Source organism: Monopterus albus, unplaced genomic scaffold, assembly GCF_001952655.1.
Source record: "Monopterus albus unplaced genomic scaffold, M_albus_1.0 scaffold4.1, whole genome shotgun sequence".
In the NCBI taxonomy this organism is placed as follows: Eukaryota; Metazoa; Chordata; class Actinopteri; order Synbranchiformes; family Synbranchidae; genus Monopterus; species Monopterus albus.
In genome coordinates this window covers 4,856,423-4,874,951 of record NW_018127884.1, presented here as the reverse complement: position 1 = coordinate 4,874,951, position 18,529 = coordinate 4,856,423, and the positions used below count along the sequence as shown (strand labels likewise).

At 39.4% G+C, this 18,529-nt stretch overlaps 1 protein-coding gene across 1 annotated transcript in view; it reads right to left on the bottom strand.

The window, feature by feature from the left end:
• Nucleotides 1-18,529, bottom strand: part of rras2 (RAS related 2) — a 29,368-nt gene that overhangs the window by 1,332 nt on the left and 9,507 nt on the right. Inside the window, exons 3-5 of the mRNA XM_020609939.1 lie at nucleotides 3,110-3,197; nucleotides 2,851-2,953; nucleotides 1,230-1,338 (exon numbers count right to left, since the gene is read on the bottom strand). Of these exons, the coding sequence (XP_020465595.1) occupies nucleotides 1,230-1,338; nucleotides 2,851-2,953; nucleotides 3,110-3,197 (300 nt within the window). The remainder of the gene's footprint in view (nucleotides 1-1,229; nucleotides 1,339-2,850; nucleotides 2,954-3,109; nucleotides 3,198-18,529) is intronic.

Genomic DNA, 18,529 nt, shown 5'->3' with positions numbered 1-18,529 from the left:
CTAAAAAACCAAAATCAATGACAAATTATTTGTGAAGGGGACAGATGTGCAGTAATTACTGTAACACTGCTGTGGTGCTAGTGAGTGCTACATTACCATTAGTGCATACCACTTAGTGTTTAGAATTCAGTACACTGCACACCACACATGACCAGACTTTCACATCCAAGTGAAAGTGACCCTTATCACTGAAAGAACTTTGTTACTTTCCAGTTTTGCTCCTTTGGTCAGTTAAACAGTATATTCATGCACGACAGGATTAATAATTTACAACTCTATTAAAAATTCCCAACACAGCTGCTTGTCTCCTTTTAATTTCCATTCAACTGTTCAGAAGTGGCCTCTGACCGGGCATTCTCCTCAGGTCTTCGCAATATCGTCCACTATTTGGCTCCTTCCCTTTCAACACCACAAAGGAAGCAATTTTTATACTTGTGCCACATTTGTAATTGCGTTTCATTTTGTAATTTCTCAAGTGTAGACTTCCTACACACTTAAATTTGCATGTAGGATGCATCTGGGACACAGCTGAAGTCTGCCTCCGCCCTCTTTGTGACACAGCTGTGCATATAATCTGGGGCTGAATAATGCAAAAAGGAATTAGGTTGAAAGATATTTTATATATGGGGGATCATTTACATGCAGTTTGAGCAATTGTGTTTCAGTTTCTATACTGAGCTGCTAGCTGGGCATCTATGACATATGTGGCAAGTTTCTCCCACTACGTAATGTCTCTCTAGTATAAACAAGCTCATGGAAATTTGATTAAAAAGTAGAAAAAGATAAAAATTAATTATAAACCACCACAGATTTGTGTCAGATGAGGCATGAATTACTAAAAGTCGATTTCAGTGGCTAGAACCCGTTGATATTAATTAGCTACATGTGCCTGTAAGGTTCCTTTTCGCCATGAGGGGGTAGTGTGGTTTCACTAAAGGAAGTGACAAGTGTTTTCATACCAACAGCCAGAAAATACATCATTTCATTGCACTCCCTTTTCTCTCCATCCATCCTCCCCTGCTGGCACCCCAGTTTCTACAGTCTCTCTTTTATTCTTTCACTCACATCCTGTTGTATGTTAGCACACACACTGCAGCTGCAACACTTGTTTTCACTTTCAAGTATGCAAATGTGAATCCTCCAGACTAGTTGATATCATCTCTCCAGATGAACACACATTGTATATGTCAGTCAGCGGGGTTCAGATCTTTATAATCTGTTGCACTTACTTGTCTCTGCAGATCCAGATCTGCTTTGTTTCCTACAAGGATCATAGGAAATTCATCTCTGTCTTTGACCCGAAGAATTTGTCTTTGGAATTTGTAGATTTCTTCAAAGCTAAAAAACACATTACATGGTGTTATGTGGTGTTTTCTGCACAAACAGGAACATGAACAGGCTACATTGTGTTTTTACATGTCACGTCATCTAAAAATGCGTGCATGTCAGAGCTCCAAGCAGTGTAGCTAAATAACACATCCATCATCCAGAAGCTGCGGTCATCACCGCTACAAATTAGACTGAAGGGTTCAACATCTCAGCAAAGAAGAAAAAGTCAGCAACACTATTACAGAAGCATAAAATATGTGTCTGAGGCTCTGCTCTGTGGACCGGCCTGACTTCTGTCCCACCATAGTACAAATGCCAGGTGCACTTTTTCAACCAAACAGCAAATAAATATGTCAGTCTGGGGTAAAAAAAACTGAAGTAGAATGTGACCACAAACCCTGGACAGCATTCCAGCCACGGGCCTACAGACAGCTCGGTGAACATGTAGTAAATCTGGAAAGACTTGACTAATATAAATGAGGGAAGGAAGGACTGTTTACAACATAAACATTGGGAGGGGGTATGGGTGGGGGCAGGGGAATGTAGCTCAATGCACCACTGGGCGGGGACACAGGCAGGGAGGATGGGCTGTGACAGGCTGATTACGAGAAGAATCTGTATATAGTGTAATGTGAAAAATATTTTCAAGGTGACAAACCTTAATACAATCACTGAGAAGCAAATATTTTCAACTAATTATCATCTGGTTTCAAGTTTAAGTTGGGAAAAATCATCTTATTCAACACTTCAGATTTATTCTGTTTTAGCTCTGTGGCACTTTATGGATGTTGACACATGAAATACCCAAATGCATGTGACTGTGCCATTGCATGAAATGGAAATATTCTAGATATCTTGTGCACCTTTTTATACACATTTCCTTAAAATTCTATCCGGCATATTTGGCATCTTTGGAAACTTTGATATCTCCACTAGAATGAAGCTCTGTGAGTTTTAATGTTTAGCTGCGCAGTTTGAGTTAGATTCTCTAGCAGGTCAACAGGGTTTAAGAGGTTAAGGGATTGTTAGGGCCTATTCAAAGAGAAAAAGTCAATGCCAGGAGCGTTTAAGTAATTGCGAAATTCTTGTCAAGCCACTTATGTTTCACACATAGCTAAAGATATCTCTATTGTAGCCCACATATGATTGTTTCAATAGCATACTGACTTAAAATAGAAAGGTACACGAGTAAGTGAAGTCAAGAGGACAGGATGAGGGAGGAAGTGTTGCAAACAAAAGAAAATGACAACAACAGTAAGGGTCCGGAAGTATATGTGGCAACAAGTGAGAGTATCAATGTAAGATTTACGGTTTTAGAAGAGTGAAGGGTAGAGAAGGAGCGAGAGAGAGAGAGAGAGAGAGAGAGAGAGAGAGAGTGTGTGTGTGTGTGTGTGTGTGTGTGTGTGTGTGTGTGCGTGTGTGTAACTGTGAACAACAAAGGTACGCAAACAGAACAAAACAGAAAGAGCGAGAAGTGAACATGGAGCAGTGAGTTTGCAAATGACGAGAACTGTCATTCACCTTCCTCTGTCAGTGACTGAGAAGACGAGCAGGAAGCCCTCCCCTGTCCTCATGTATTGTTCTCTCATGGCTCCAAATTCTTCCTGTCCAGCCGTGTCGAGGACTAAAGAGTGTGTACACACATTAGTACAAATCATACATGCAGAATAACTTGAAGCAAAATAGACTCCTTGAGTACAACATGATGCAATAGAAACAAAAGGACTATATGTGTGTATACGTTTGCTAGAGACATGTTTGTTCAGCTAAGAGCACTTACTGTCGAGCCTGGCCGCCCTCTCGTCAATCACACACTGTTTGGTATAGGAGTCTTCAATTGTGGGGTCATAGTCGGTGACAAAGTATGACTGCAGGAGAGAAAGAGCAAGAGGGAGAAGAGACTGTGAATGTGTCTGGGGTTTATATTTTACACTGCTACACAATGTTCACTATATACTGATCTTTGCAGTGAATATACAAGAACCCAACATGTTTTATTCTGTTATACTACAAGAAAATTAAGCGTTATGTGTGCTATGCAAAGGCAATCAAGCTGCAAACACCTCACACTGCCAATTAAGCTTTGACACAAATTTTTGCAGCTGAAAGTAACTTTTCCATTTCCTTTGTGCATTGCATCATACCATACCACGTTTACTTACCATACCATACCAACTTTATTTATAAAGCACTAAAAACAACCAAAGTGGACCAAAGTGCTGTACATTGCAATAAAACAATATAAATTATAAACCACAAACAACAATATAAAATATAATCAATCAAATGACTAAAATCAACACAAAAATATCAAAATGCCAGGGAAAATAAATGAGTTTTTAAAAGAGACTTAAAAACAGACAGGGTAGAGGCTTGTCTAATGGACAGCGGTAAATCATTCCAGAGATTGGGACCAGCAACTGCAAAGGCTCGATCACCTCTAAGTTTACGCTTTGTTCTTGGGACACTCAAGAGAAGCTGATTGGCTGACCTCAGAGAGCATGTGGGTGTATGCCAATGAAGCAAATCAGATAAGTAGGATGGTGCAGAGCCATGAAGCGATTTAAAAACAGTGAGTAAAATTTTGTAATGGACCCGAAAATGAACAGGTAACCAATGTAGGGAGGCCAAAACTGGAGAGATATGCTCATATTTCCTTGTACCTGTTAAAATACGCGCTGCTGCATTTTGGACCATCTGGAGGCGAGTGATAGAAGACTCACCGACCCCAAGATACAACGAGTTACAATAGTCCAAACGGGAAGTAATAAAAGCATGAATCAAAATGCTGTCTAGAGACAAATGCTTTTACTTTAGCCAACTGTCTGAGGTGAAAGAAACTAGATTTAATGACAGCTGCAATTTGGCTGTCGAATCTTAAATCTGGATCCATCTTAATACCTAAATTTAAAATATTCTTTTGATTATAATGAGCCAATGAGCCCAAGTCAACAGATGGTGAACCAACAGAATCACCGAATACAATCACCTCAGTCTTATCCTCATTCAGTTTTAAAAAGTTAAAAGCGAGCCAAGATTTAATGTCATTGAGACATTCAAGAAGTGTGCTAACAGAAGAGCTCACCTTATTAACCAGTAGGTAAAGCTGGCAGTCATCCGCATAAAAATGAAAGGAAACACCGTGATTCCTGAGTATAGAACCAAGTGGAAGAAGATAAAGGGAAAAAATAAGGGGTCCAAGGACCGAGCCTTGAGATACCCCATACAAAAGGGGCTCAGAGGAAGACACAGTATCTCTGAGTTTCATGCAGAACGATCTATCCTTAAGATAAGATCGAAACCATTCCAGAGCTATACCCCGGATACCCACCCAGTGCTCTAAACAAGAAATAAGGATACTGTGGTCCACTGTGTCACAAGCAGCAGTCAAATCTAAAAGCACTAGGACCACACAATTCTCTGAGTTCCGTTCTCGTAGGAGAACGGTGTCTATCAACAGTACAGTCTGTTTACTTACTGTTCTGAGCATACTTTATTTGGTCATTGTTCCATTTCCAACTTACTTTGAAGACAAACAGTCACTCTGGCCTTGTGTTTTTGGTTAAAACAACACCAACAGTCTCACTGGTCTCTACCTTTGCTGCCGTACTGCAGACAAGTGGTAAACACACTGCCTTACACAACAACCAATACTTAAATTTAGGCAACAGGCTGGTCTTCATCCTCATAACACGCTTGTGAGACATTTCTTCAGTTGCAGAAGTCCCACTACTTGCTCTCAAATGTTCTGATTCTTTCATTCTGGGAGTAATACAAATAAGGTCTCCTAGTAACCTAAACTGGAAGGGTGGAGCCATGGAGCTGGAGGAGGAGCCATGCATTTTTTACATTTTTCCCATGTTTTGTACTTCTTACTCTCTTTGGGGACTAGCTAAGTGGTGACAGCTGAGGGGAGTGCTCGGGGAATGTCAAACCAACACCCTAAAACCGGGAGTGATCACAACAACATAACATCCAGACAAGATTCCCCTTCATTTTAACAAGCCAAGTTAAACTTTCACAAACCTTTGTGCTGTTTGTGAGCAAAACTGTGTGTGGAGACAGTAGTAGGTGAATAACATCCTTATTTCTGATTAGTCCAACCATTGCATCTGCAGGATCCATATTATTGATCAATACAAAGACATCATGATTTAAAGCCTCATCTAATGATTATTTTAACCTGCCAATTATATTCTTGTTTACTCAATTGGAATTGTCTACAAAATGTCACTGTGATGCATTTAAATTACTTGTCTAGTATCTAAAATTACTCAGTTTACAATCATACATGACAGAAAAAGGCATCAAATGCTCCTATTTGAGATGGTGGAACCTGGAAAAGTTTAGAAATATGCTTGAAAAAAATCACTAATGGCATGAAACATCAAAATCGCTGTTTTCTGTTGATTAACGAATCACTGCAGCTCAATGATTTTCCTACAGAGGGCACTGACTTTGTTTGCTCAGATATCGGTTCTTTTACCAACATCAAAATGGCCTCAAAATTCCATTTAGTCAAGTTCTACTTCAGATATGTGAATGTTTCATATTTCTAATTTGTTGTCTCTTTTATCCTGAGCATACAAATTCTTTTTTTCCCACCTGCAGCTCTCTGTTGTTGCAGGAGGTGCATGTAATCTCTCCCTCTCATTCTCCTGTCACTCTGTAAGCATACAACTATGCCGGCCTGTGTCACATCCACTCACTACTGTTAAATAATTCATCAGTATTACTGCGTATCCTAGAGTGTGCTTCAATGCACTGCACTGTCAGTGTGCCTTCAGACTACCAGACAGAGACAGAAAGAAAAAGGGAGAGGAAAAGAAGCTGCTTGTGTTCCTTGTCCCTTCCACCACTGCCACCACCACTCTCCAAATCTTCAGCACGTGAGCTGGGCTTCCTGTCAACCTCTTATTCCTGTTCTGTCAACCTCAGGCAGCCGCATTGAGCGCCGCGCTCCTCTGGCTATTCCTCTCCTCGCTCCACGTGAATGGGTAGCGTAGCAGACCGAAATGATTCTCCCAGAGTCGTTTCCAGTGATAGATGAGGCTGTTTTGCAGTGCCAGCAGCACCAGAGCCAGCACTAACAGGAGCTGTTGCTCTGCCTAGTCAGGCTTCAGCTGCAAAGCGACAGAGTGATGGGCTAGGTGAGGGGGTGCAACATGACTCAGAAGGACTAATTATTACTTATGTGACATAAGGCAACCTGAGTCATTTCCAGTAATATGATGTATAAATCCCTACATTAGATCATGACTTCATCAGATGTAACAGGCTCCTACAACAGAGTGAATCAGGCTGTATGAGTAGGCAGAGCTACCCCAGGGTTTTGGTGTGCAATAGAGCCTTAAGTTACTACTACATTCACCACCTGCAACTAGGGCTGGGTATCAAACCTCAGGTTTTTGCCGTTGACCAAAATGGATCAATTACCAAAAACTGTCCAACATGTTAGGGTTGAATGCTTTATATGCATATTCTTTGATTAGGTATTTCCTGAGATGTTTGGCTTTTGTTAAATGTACAAACAAAGAATAAAACTGAAATGTGAATTATAGGTTCAAAAGCTCAGAGACAGAAACTTGCCACAAAATAAAAATTTCTAGCAACAAACAGTGCAAAATAAGCAGTATAGACAGGCAGTAAACAATGCAGACCAACAAAGGAATGCTCATTGTGAAATGGAATAAGTAGGAATAAAAATAGAGTACTGTCCCTAAAGTGCAGCCATTTCTCTCTCGGATTCTGCCTGTGGAACTGAGAGCAGCTGAAAGTGTTCATATTTTTAAAGGTAGATTTAAAATATACCTTTTTTTACCCTGTTTTTTGTGTGTCATGTTTTAATGTAATTATTTATGCAGTTTATTCATTTAATGCTTTATTCTGTGATATACATCATACATTGTACATCATCTGCTGTTTTACCTTCTATTATATTATATGTAAATCTGCTGCTGACTGTTTTTTTTTTTGCAGGGATATCTGCTGCTGTTGGTCATTTGCAGTACATGTATACCTCATATGCTATTTGCACCTCATCACCAACGCCCTGGTGATGCTGAACCATCTAACAATCTCCTACAATTGTTTGCATTACCTCCACTGACTGTACATGGTTTTGAGTCACCTCTTATTGGTTGTACCATTTAGATTGATCCTAATTACGTTAATCCAGTTCTTATTCTATTCTATTTTTATTCAGCTTTATTCTATTTTAGTTCCTAAATGTTATGGCACCCAATACCAGGTGAGAGAGAAATGGTATTTTGATTTTCTGTATGTCCTGCACATATGGTGAACTGACAATAAAATCCTTGAATCTTATATATCCTATCTTTTTCAAACTACTCATTTGCTCCAGTTTCTTTCATTTTTGATTAATCTGCCATTTACTTGTGTTTATTTAGTTCATAATAATTGGGAACAAAGGAAAACACAATGTGACTTCTTCGTAGGTCTTGCTGTGTTCCAATTTATGATGATATGCAACAAAAACAAAAAATCCCACATTTGGAGAAAGTTTGATATTTTGAGTGGACAAACCATAAGTCAATTGTCAAAACTTTTCCAGATAATCAGGTGTATCGTATTCAGACAAGATCCAGCCAATTTGAAACTAAGACAAGTTGTGACATCAGCATGCCTACTGTGATCTGCCAGGCTATTTCACAGGTACGTACTGAGGAGGCAGACGGATTCCTAGACACATTTTCATGAAAATATTTCACAGCTGTCATGAGGAGGCAGCTGAGACTCACACTGGGGTCAACAGTTCAATTCTTAATGCATGAGTGAAGTTTGGACTGTACCAACACACACAGATGCTGCCCAGTGGCCTGTGTGCACTAGATTTTAAAACATTTGTTGCTAAATGCCCTCCTCTCAGATGAATTATCCAACTGCAGCACAAGTTACTAAGGCATTTACAACAGCAACTGCAGCAACTTCACAAAGCTGTGGCAATTTACTACTTAAAAAAACGCAACTTGATGCATAACACGCTCCAATTAGGCCGTCACTGGACCAGTGCTTGACTTGACAGTGGGTGCATGTCTTTGTGACCGATAAAACCATAAAACCACCTATTTAAAGTGGAATGTCAAAACTGTCTCAACTTTACCATATAAAAGAAAATCTGTACTGAATCAAAATTGATATATCAGTCTAAAAAGAGAACAAAACAATGAGACTGAAATTCAACAGCCTGGAAAACTAAGCTGCAGTACAGTTTAGATGTTGGTGGCAGGGTGGGTCAGGCCACACTCAATCCTGGTCAGCTCTGCAGGAAGGAAACTCCACCTCTGCAGCAGGCAGCCAGTCCGGCCGAGCCCTCGGGTAGCGGTGATGTCACAGACGGCATGTTCCCCTACTCCACCTACCTACTAACGTTTAAACCTGTCACCTAGTTCCTTTCCAGCATTCCAACTATACATCTCAGCCCTCCACCCACACGCAGCACATGTATGGTCACAAGAAAAAAAACATCACAGGCTAGTTTTCAGTTATACAGTCACCACAAATGTATGATCGGTGGATGAGTCTCAGCTGGCACCCAGCTTTTCATGGTAGGCAGGAGTCAAGAACCTAGGGCTGCAACTTATTATTTTCTATTAACAATTACTGTCTTGTTTGTTATTTTAGATTCAATGACTAATTATTTGGTCTCTAAAATGCCATTAAATAGCAAAAAAAATGCCCATCACATTTTTTCCAAAGTACAAGTTGATGTGATTATTTTGTCAAAGAAGTTCAAATGACAAATGACAAAACATAGAGGAAGGCAGCAAGTCGGCCCATTTGAGAAGTTGAAACCAGAAAAATAAATGATAAATGGCCTAAATTATTAACTACTATCAAATATGATGATGACAAACCTGTGGATCAGCTAACTGACACATACTTTAATCAATGCAGCCATGCCTTGTACAAAAACCTTCAGATAAACAGAACTTGACAAAGATAACATCAAATTGGTGTCACCAATCCAATCACATAAGTGGATTCATAAGTGTCGTATGCGGTCCAGCTTGCAGGCTTTCGTCATTTGAATTTTTACACACATTACTTTCAAGCACTTATTCAAGTTTCATTTAAGCTGACTGCTTTTCAGTTGAGACATAAAGGAATATAGTCTGTTGCTTACAACTGCTGGTTGCCAGCCTCAAGGGAAGCAAGAATGGGTGATATGTGTAGGCGTGGAATCAACATCATACTCGCACTATGCACTATGCACCCACTTCCTTTCCACACAAACAGCCTTACTAACACTAAATATAGATCCTTTTCCATCTCTGTCAGTTATCCTATATATACTTAACCTTTAACCAATGTAGCATCATTAAACTACACAGAGCACAAAACCACTGATTCGGGCCTGTTGTTTGCACACAAGTTTTAGCTTTGTTCATGAAAAATGGAAGAAAGAGTGACTATGTGATGTCACGAGAAACATTTTGAATGGCACATCCTTTTAAATGGCATCGCTGCAGTACTGTAGGACTCAGTGTAGCTCTCACTGGCTTTTGATTATGGTTAATTCAGTGAGCAACTCCCCCACACTACAAGACATAAAATACATCTTCAGTAGTCAGGAATAGCTATAATTCTTTTACAATAAGTGTTCAGCTTAGGCTTCACCAAACTGGTCCTTGCTCTTAGTTCTGCTGACAAAGGAATATGAAGTGCTTCGTAGACTGAGACACCAGCACCAAGACGAAGGAGTGGCCACCACACAAGGCAAGAGTAGTGACGGGGGGGTCCAGCTGACAGGTGAAACATGGCATTTGTAAGACTTGTTCTCTGGACCAGAGACGAATGAAGCAATTTTAATTAAGGACACAAAGTCTGTGCCAAACGGTCGGGAGCCTTCCACCGTCACAAAATGTGTAATGGCATATTCATGAATTCCTTACTTTGAAGGACTTCCAGATAACTAATATTCATATCATTTCTATTTTGTGTTTTAAATATCTAAACCATCTCTAAAATGTTTTTTCTTTATGCATTTATACTTGGAACCTTAATCTCAGCCCACTTAAATGTAGTGCAGCTGGTGTGTAGGTCAAACTTTTCTTGATTACCTAAGCACTGCACACTACAGCAGCATAACAAGGGGCACTGATTTATGTTAGTCAGCTAAACTTTATTTAAACAGGAAGTCTTATTGCAAAAGAGCCCTGTGAAGAAGTGATGTGCAAATGCTGTATATAAACTACATACAGTTCAGCCCAAACCATCACACACACATTAAAACAATCAAAACAACTGTTACCAAAGTTAGCTAGTAAAGTTGTAAAAGCTCTCAAAGTAATGAGTGTCTCTAACTACAAGCTGTGTTGCAGCTCATTCCAGTAAAGAGGTGCATAGTAATGAAAACCTGCCTTCCTTACTTCAGAATGGGTATGAAGTACTTTTTAAGGCAGTCACTCCTGTAATCTGGTGTCATGGCTGTAAGTTCTGAACTCAACTAAGGATGTTAAATATCTCAGCAGCTTTGACAGTAAAGTGTTATAGACAAAGACACAGTTATGATCATGGCTTCTAGATGCCACTGTGGCTTTTACATATAGCTCACAGCTATTTTGTGTAATGAATCAAGTGGCACTGTGGTAGACGGCATAAAAATGTGCATTACAGCTGGCAAATACTATTATTTATATACTGGGTAAGAAGCAGTGGGCCTAATATTGATCCTTGGGGAACACCTTTTTGGCCACCTGAAAACTTGTTTTGAAACCATCTACAACAACGGTTTGAACTTTATCAGAGGAAGATGTTTTAAACCAGTTACAAGCAGAAACATCAAAATCCACAGAAAGCAGCTTATTTAACACAGTGTTGTGATCAACTGTTTCAAAAGCACTGGACAGCTCAACAAATAGTGCAGCACAGCGTTGCTTTTTATCAAGCAAAGAAAACAGAAATTTGACTGGGGGCATCTGTGTATCACTTCTTGTCTCCAAACCCAGTTTAACCTTTGCTGAATCTCTGGGCTGGACTCTGCACAGCTGCCGGTAATCAAGCAGTAACCATAAGGGTTTAATGCTAAACAGATGGAAGTGAAAACCAGTTCTTTTGCATCTTTACACTGTCTGTCCTCCTCCATCATCGATTTTCCTCTCATGTTTCACAGGCTTTCACACAAGTAACACAGGAATTTGTGCAAGGTGCATTGTTTTATTGAGTACTTAAAAGAGTGCCTGAAGTGAGAAATAGTGGAAAAAATAAGATGGAATGAAAGGTCTGAGGGGGAGGGAGACTGTAGGCTACATGAAGAGGGAGAGTAAGAGAAAAAGAGGGGGAGGGAGAGGCATTAACTTCCTGTGGAAACACCCACTTTTCCCATGAGCTCATACAAACCAGAAAGGTCACTTATTCAATACCTAATGCACATGGAGAGAAAGAGAACACACAATGTGACCACTGCCTTAAAGGTCCGCTGGGAAACATTCTATTAAAGCTGGGAAAGATTTAAGACACCACTCATTGCTGCAAGAGTTGTTTGACAAAAAGTTTTGATTGACACTATAAACTCCTAAACGACTGCTGTAAGTTGAATGATCATACTGCATGCTCAACATCCACAGTAATAACAGCTTGAGTGAATGTTTACAGTCAGAGAATGAAGTCTGGCTCTGGCTCTGAACTTTGGCTTGATGCCAAATTAAATGAACCCATGCATATCACTCCTACAAGCTTTCTTCTTACTAATGCACAAAAGATCAATAGCCTGTCCCTTTAATCATTACCTTTTCCTTAAATGCGGGGAGACCAGTAAAACTCTTAATTTAATTCATTTTTTATTGAAAGTTCCACCATTAATGTTCAATATTCAATGTTCACAAATATGATAATTACTTATTTTTTGGATTACATTTTATGAGGACTGCAAAGGTATAAACAGTGCATTAGCAATTGCTGCTCATTTAGTACATTATGTATGGGTTATATTACATTACTTCTGACAGAATCCTCATATGCTAATTCCTGAATGTACATTTTTCTTATGATTTTAAAATTTAATGAACATTTCAGAGTTCAATGTAAGGATAATAATCAGGATAATCACCTTTATTTGGTCAAGTATGTTACATACAAGGAATTTGTTTCTGGTACAGAACTGAGGCAGCCATCTGCGGCGCCTACTCACACTGATGGCTCTAACCATTGGGGGCAACTTTGGGGGTTCAGCGTCTTGCCCATGGACACTTCGACATGTGGAATGCAGACACCGAGATTCGAACCTCCAACCCTCTGGTTGGGAGATGACTGCTCTACCCACTGAACCACAGTCACCCCCATTGTTATTGAAATTAGATGCAAATTTAACTGGAATATTATTATGAACATTTCTGCTGTGTTCTTCATTCATTTTCACTTACTTGGCTTTACTACAACTACTGTATGTCCTGAATGGCCCAGCTAGGGCTCAAGGCTGTCAAGTTGGGCACAGCACTCATGCAGAGAACAAAGCAGAGAGTAAATGTCCCACCAAGTAGGCCTGCTCCTGGTGCAGTCAACCCCCTGCTCTCCTCTAACCTCTCTGGCATTAAGACTTCAATTGTCCTACTAAATATCAGTGTGGTGGACTGAGTACTTTTGAACCTGCTCAAAGGCACAAAATCAAAGAGGTGCCATTTAAAGGCCTTTTTTCCACAAGATCACTGGGCTCAAAGGTGCCCGTTTGCTCTAAAGCGGTCACACTACAAACTGCTTCTTTATCTCCATTTCATAAGGACAATTTGCAGAAATATCAGCGGAGACCTGTGTAAATAGCCAACAACACAAAGTGATTACAAATAACAACATAAAAAGAGAACTATGTAAATCACTTTTGTTGTTCTAGTTGATCATGATATCACATAATGTTTCCCTTCCCTGCATTAAGCCTGCCCTAAGCCCAGCTCATTGATGAGTTATCAATGCCGTTTTCTCAACAGCCCTTCATTATTTCGCTAGGAGAGAAGAAATAAAAACTTATTTTGATAGGGGTCTTGAAAAAGACAGTTAATTCCCCTGACTGCATTTTGCTCTGGTGAATCTTCATCAATGCCTGCTTTTGTGGAGGTGGGGAAACCTAGGCCTATGTGAAGCTGACACAAATTAGGTGGAATAGATGCAGAGGATAAATGAAGCAAGGCACTAACAGAAGAGTCTGTTACACAGATGTGACGTTCATACAGTTAGGGAGTGAAGACTATCAAATAAACCAGACAGAGTAAAAGCCAAACAGGAATACCTGCAAGTTCTAAACATAAGAGTGATATATTGACACTTAAACCTTGCTGTAACCCATCGTCTCTGACAGTACAGTGTTTGCATGTTTTTATTACATCTAGGCTTTATGCAGTTCTTCCTCCTCTGCTCGTCTTTGTGCAGAACTAGTACTGCACATGCTCACATCAACAAAGCTTTACTGTGATGGCTCAGTGAGAGGACACCAGTTACGGCAGTGCCTGTGCAGACAGAGAAACTACTGTGTGACTTTCAAAAACCCATACAAAGTCCCTCAACAAAGTGTGGCTCTCAGTCTATAGTCTATGGTTTTCTGGAAAACCGTATGACTGACCAAATAATGAGATACTGATCAGTGCTGAAAAAAGAGAAGACAGGATCCAAATGGCTGGTTTGTAAATTAAGAGCAAACAAAAACAAACTGTTGAAATGCCAGTAATTGACATATTAAAATAGCAAAAACTATTTTAAACAGCTATATACTAAGGTGATATGTCAGAGGAAATGAGATCACTCACTATAACATCATGTCACACACATAGCAGATACACACTGTTGTGTGCTTTTAAGTCATCTGTCCAGCAAGACAGGCAGCACAAATTTTATTACTTTAACAGACAACTCCTCATAAATACTACCTAATGGCCATATCTTCTCTTCTCTGCCTGATGGTTCCTCCCTTCCTGTGCTGTCAACATCATTAGAAGTCCTTTTACATAGGTAGAGAATGATCACAATCATTGCGAGTGGTTACCAAGTTACTGGAAGCACATATTATATGAAAACATGAGGATGGGTTTTACCGTTTCACCTTCTGGCGTGGCCACTTTTACATAGCAAGGATTTACAAAAATCTATGCCAAGGTGCGGTGAAGTTGTTCTGGAGGCTAATAGTGGCCTAGTAAAGTCTAACTTTTAAACAACTGACTAGCTTGTCAGCGACATAAATGTCTTTTGTGGGTGTTGGACTCTGAACACTATGAGCCTGGCTGTGCAAGGACAATGTTTTGGTTTGACATACCAAACACAGTTTTTAGGCAGCTGTTAGCATGGCGTTCACTGGTGTTTAGCAATTTAAAATTCGACGTTGGGGTTGCACACAACAACTGGTGTCACATGCAGTTGCTTTGTGCGTTAGATCAGTATAACAGTCACACAACAGCTGTGTCACGTACTCAACCAAACTCAAATGTTCCTAATTGTATCTACACACGTACCTGATGCTTACTGAACAGCCATTCTGAGTCTCACTGCCACAGAGTGAGACTCAGAAGCTATTTTGTTGAAGGCATAAGTCACACTTGGCCTTTGTCATTGGCACATTTGGACAATGAGTTGTGCTATACTGTCACCTGTTGAGGGGGTTGTTTCATTCCATGCCTCACCTCCCCCTGATGGACAGCAGGTGCCCCACAGGCCGCTGGATACTGTCTGCTTTAGACTTGCCAAATGTCCACCAGCTGCCTGGCAGACAGCTCAGGGCCAGGCGACAGAGACATACAACCATTCACAGTGTTCTATCAATTGTGTCATATGAAAAATGTCTCCTCTAAATGTGGGACACTACAGAAGACAGTACTACTTTAAATAACAGCACAGGCATCATGATCAACACTATAGACTATATATAATCAATACTAGCATCAGCGGTATGTGGATCAAATATAGGCTTGTCACCAAAACGTGTACATAAATTTGCACTGGTAAATGATAGAAGGTGGTGGGAATGGGTTGCTAAAATAAGCAGCATGCCAGTTTCACATAGCCATAGTTGTTATATGACTCTGAGATGTGAGACCTGATACTGTGGACAGTTATTCTGAAACACAGATGAGTGAATACAGAACAACAGCAAAAAGCAACATGGAGGAACCCACTGCCCTCTCTGTCTGTCAGATTATCTGAGGAGCAGTGACCAGAAAACAAGTAGGGTACTCGCAGGTACACTGGATTTGTTGTTAAGCTAAAGAGTTGAAAGCAGACAAACAATTATGTTATGTCTCATAGTGCTATCATGAAAATGTAGCTTTTTCTGCTAAAATACAAAAAACACAATTTCTTAGTTGCCATATTATGCAATATACTAGTTTTATATATATAATATTACATATAAAATTGAGATTGTAGCATGTGAAACTCATGAGGTCAGCTTCTAAAAGAGACAGTTGTTTCCAAAAACTAACAATCACTGACTTCTTTCCATTAACACAATAGACAAAATTCAAAAGATAATAAGCATTAATTTGTTGTATTAAAAATCTTTATTTTTTTCATCTTCAATAATGAAAAAACCTAAACGAATACTACTATCACTCTACTACTAATACCACAAGTCCTCTTTATTACCACAGTCCCACACAACTGGCTACTGAACAGTTCAGCAGAGCAACATGGGGATTAACTGACTTGCTCATGGGCACATCACTGTAAATAAACTAGAAGTAAATATTTATGAGGACACACACAAACACACAAACTGTCTGACTTCAGTCCTTGGTGGTGACTTGCAGGGCCTATAGCTTGCACCCATAAGTCCACCAGCAGGAAGGTTTCACTCAGATCCCCCAGTGTTTTCTGTGTAAACCAAATAAATGTACTAGGAGGAAATGCAGCTTAGAGGTGAAATGTGAGACTGTCTGAAAAGAAAAAGCACAAATTCTCCTATCAAACAGTTTGACAATTAACACACTTTTCTGAAACAAAACACCGTCTTACATATCATCATTGAAAGTATTTTGATAATTTTTTTAATTCAAGTTCATGAGGGTTGGGTTTTACATGGCTGCCAACATCAGCTGGTCACTGTCCTATGTCAAAACATTTCACAAAGATCTGACTAATTTTTATGAGTGAAAGTTGTGCAAAGCACAAATGATGATCCTATTAATAATAATGATAAATAAATAGAGTGTGAGTAGCTGAGGTGGTTGGATGTATTCTGATAGTCACTGCCATTTCTCTTTGCTTGTGGATGGCGCCATATATTCACACCTATCAAATAAATGCAGTAAAGCCTGGTGCTGGGGTTAAGGCTCTTCTCCCATTGAACAAGGAAATGACTGTGTAAACAGTAACACAATCCCTCCAAAAAAAAAAAACAAAAAAAACAAACTACAAGTGATAAAGTGACCAGAGCTTCTGTGGAAAAGCAAAACAGAGAACTGAATTGTAATAAACACATTTAATATTAAATACACAGAAGTATGCAGAATAAGGAAGCAAACTTATAAACAATAATGAGCGATCTCCATTGTTTTTTAGGTGTAAGCATGTGTGAAAAGACGCATGTATGTACCCAAGCCAACTTTAGTCAACGTGAACAGGTGAAGAACACTAAAAGTAACACAAACAGCAAAAGAAGGGGAGAGTGACAAGCTAGTGAGAGATGTTGGTAAAACTGTCTACGTAGCAGTAAATCTACTCCTATTATGTCTTGTGAAGCCATTCTTCGATTAGACTGACTATAAAGTGGTATGGCATATATAATCAGAATGGAGTCATCCACAAAAATATGCAGTAATTCAGTTGTGCATCATGTTGTAATACTGGCTTTATTGTATGTTTAACTATACTGCTGATTAAAACTAGTCTTCCTCCCTTGATGGTCATTATTTTCTAATTAACTTGGAACAAAGGATGACCTGCTAGTCTCTTGAGCTTTCCCAGATGGGTGGGAGTGCTTTTACAGATTCCAAACTCCCTTTTGCATGAACCCTCCTATGGTGCGCTATGTGGCATTTTGCCAGATTCAAGTACCTTAGCAACAGCACTGTATTTATCCACGTACTAACAAAGAAATGTAAAGCCTCACATCCCACATTACAAAAGTTGGATGGCAAAAACGGTACACTGATTAGACATATGAGTATATCTAATCAGTGCACAGTTATTCTCAAATACTCAGAATATGTTGGTGAAAACCTGCACAGTGTGTCCTGGACAGGAAACACTATGTGGCAGTTACAATAAAAGGGGTTGATCTCCTTGGAAGCATGAATGTACTGTATGCACATGTAATGTAATGTAATTTTTACACAGTGCTGCACATCATATTAGAAAATACTGAGTGTAAGAAGCTGTGGCATTATTGCCTGAGAGTGGCACAACAGAAAAAGATTCCAGTGCTGAAACTGAAATAGTAGCAGGAAAATGTTGGACAGCTAATATCACCAGCTTTAAGCCATGTCACCATCAGTACAAACAGTAGCAAAAAGACACTATAGGGTTACCCTTAACATCCAGCAGATAAATAAATACACCATGTAATAAATACACCATGTAATAGCACTATGTCATAACCACCGATTTCAAGGAAATCTTTAATTGTGTAACCGAATAAAGCAAACAGACTCCAGGTATCTAGTTCCACTGCTGGTGTAATCGGCTAACTTTCACACACTTCAGAAGCCTGACCATGATTGCTAACAAAAAATCTAACAGTTATGTATGCTATGTCCTCTGTTGATTTATTGCTACACAGACACGAACAACAAGGCTTGCTGAATTCAGTTCATTTCACTTTATTTGTGTAGTGCCAAATCACACCACATACTTTGATTTGATTTTGATTTGATTTGATTTATTCTTTCAAGCATGTAAAGACAGTTGATATGTCAACACACATAATTTTACACATATCCAACAAATGCTAATCCAATATCAATTTGCTTATACCTAGTACATGCTTGAATGGAGTAGGAAGAAGTCAGACTTATCCAGTCCTACCCCATGACATCATCTTACCATCATTGGTTTACAAGCAGTATCTCTACATAAATAATTATCTTCTACACCACACAAGTAATATACTAAAAAAATTATAACAGAGTGTTAACATTCTTACATAATTACATTCTTAAATAATTATCTTCTACACCACACAAGTAACATACTAAAGAATTAATACAAGGTGTTAACATTCATACACCACACCCACAATGTTCCATCTAATTAATCATTAAGC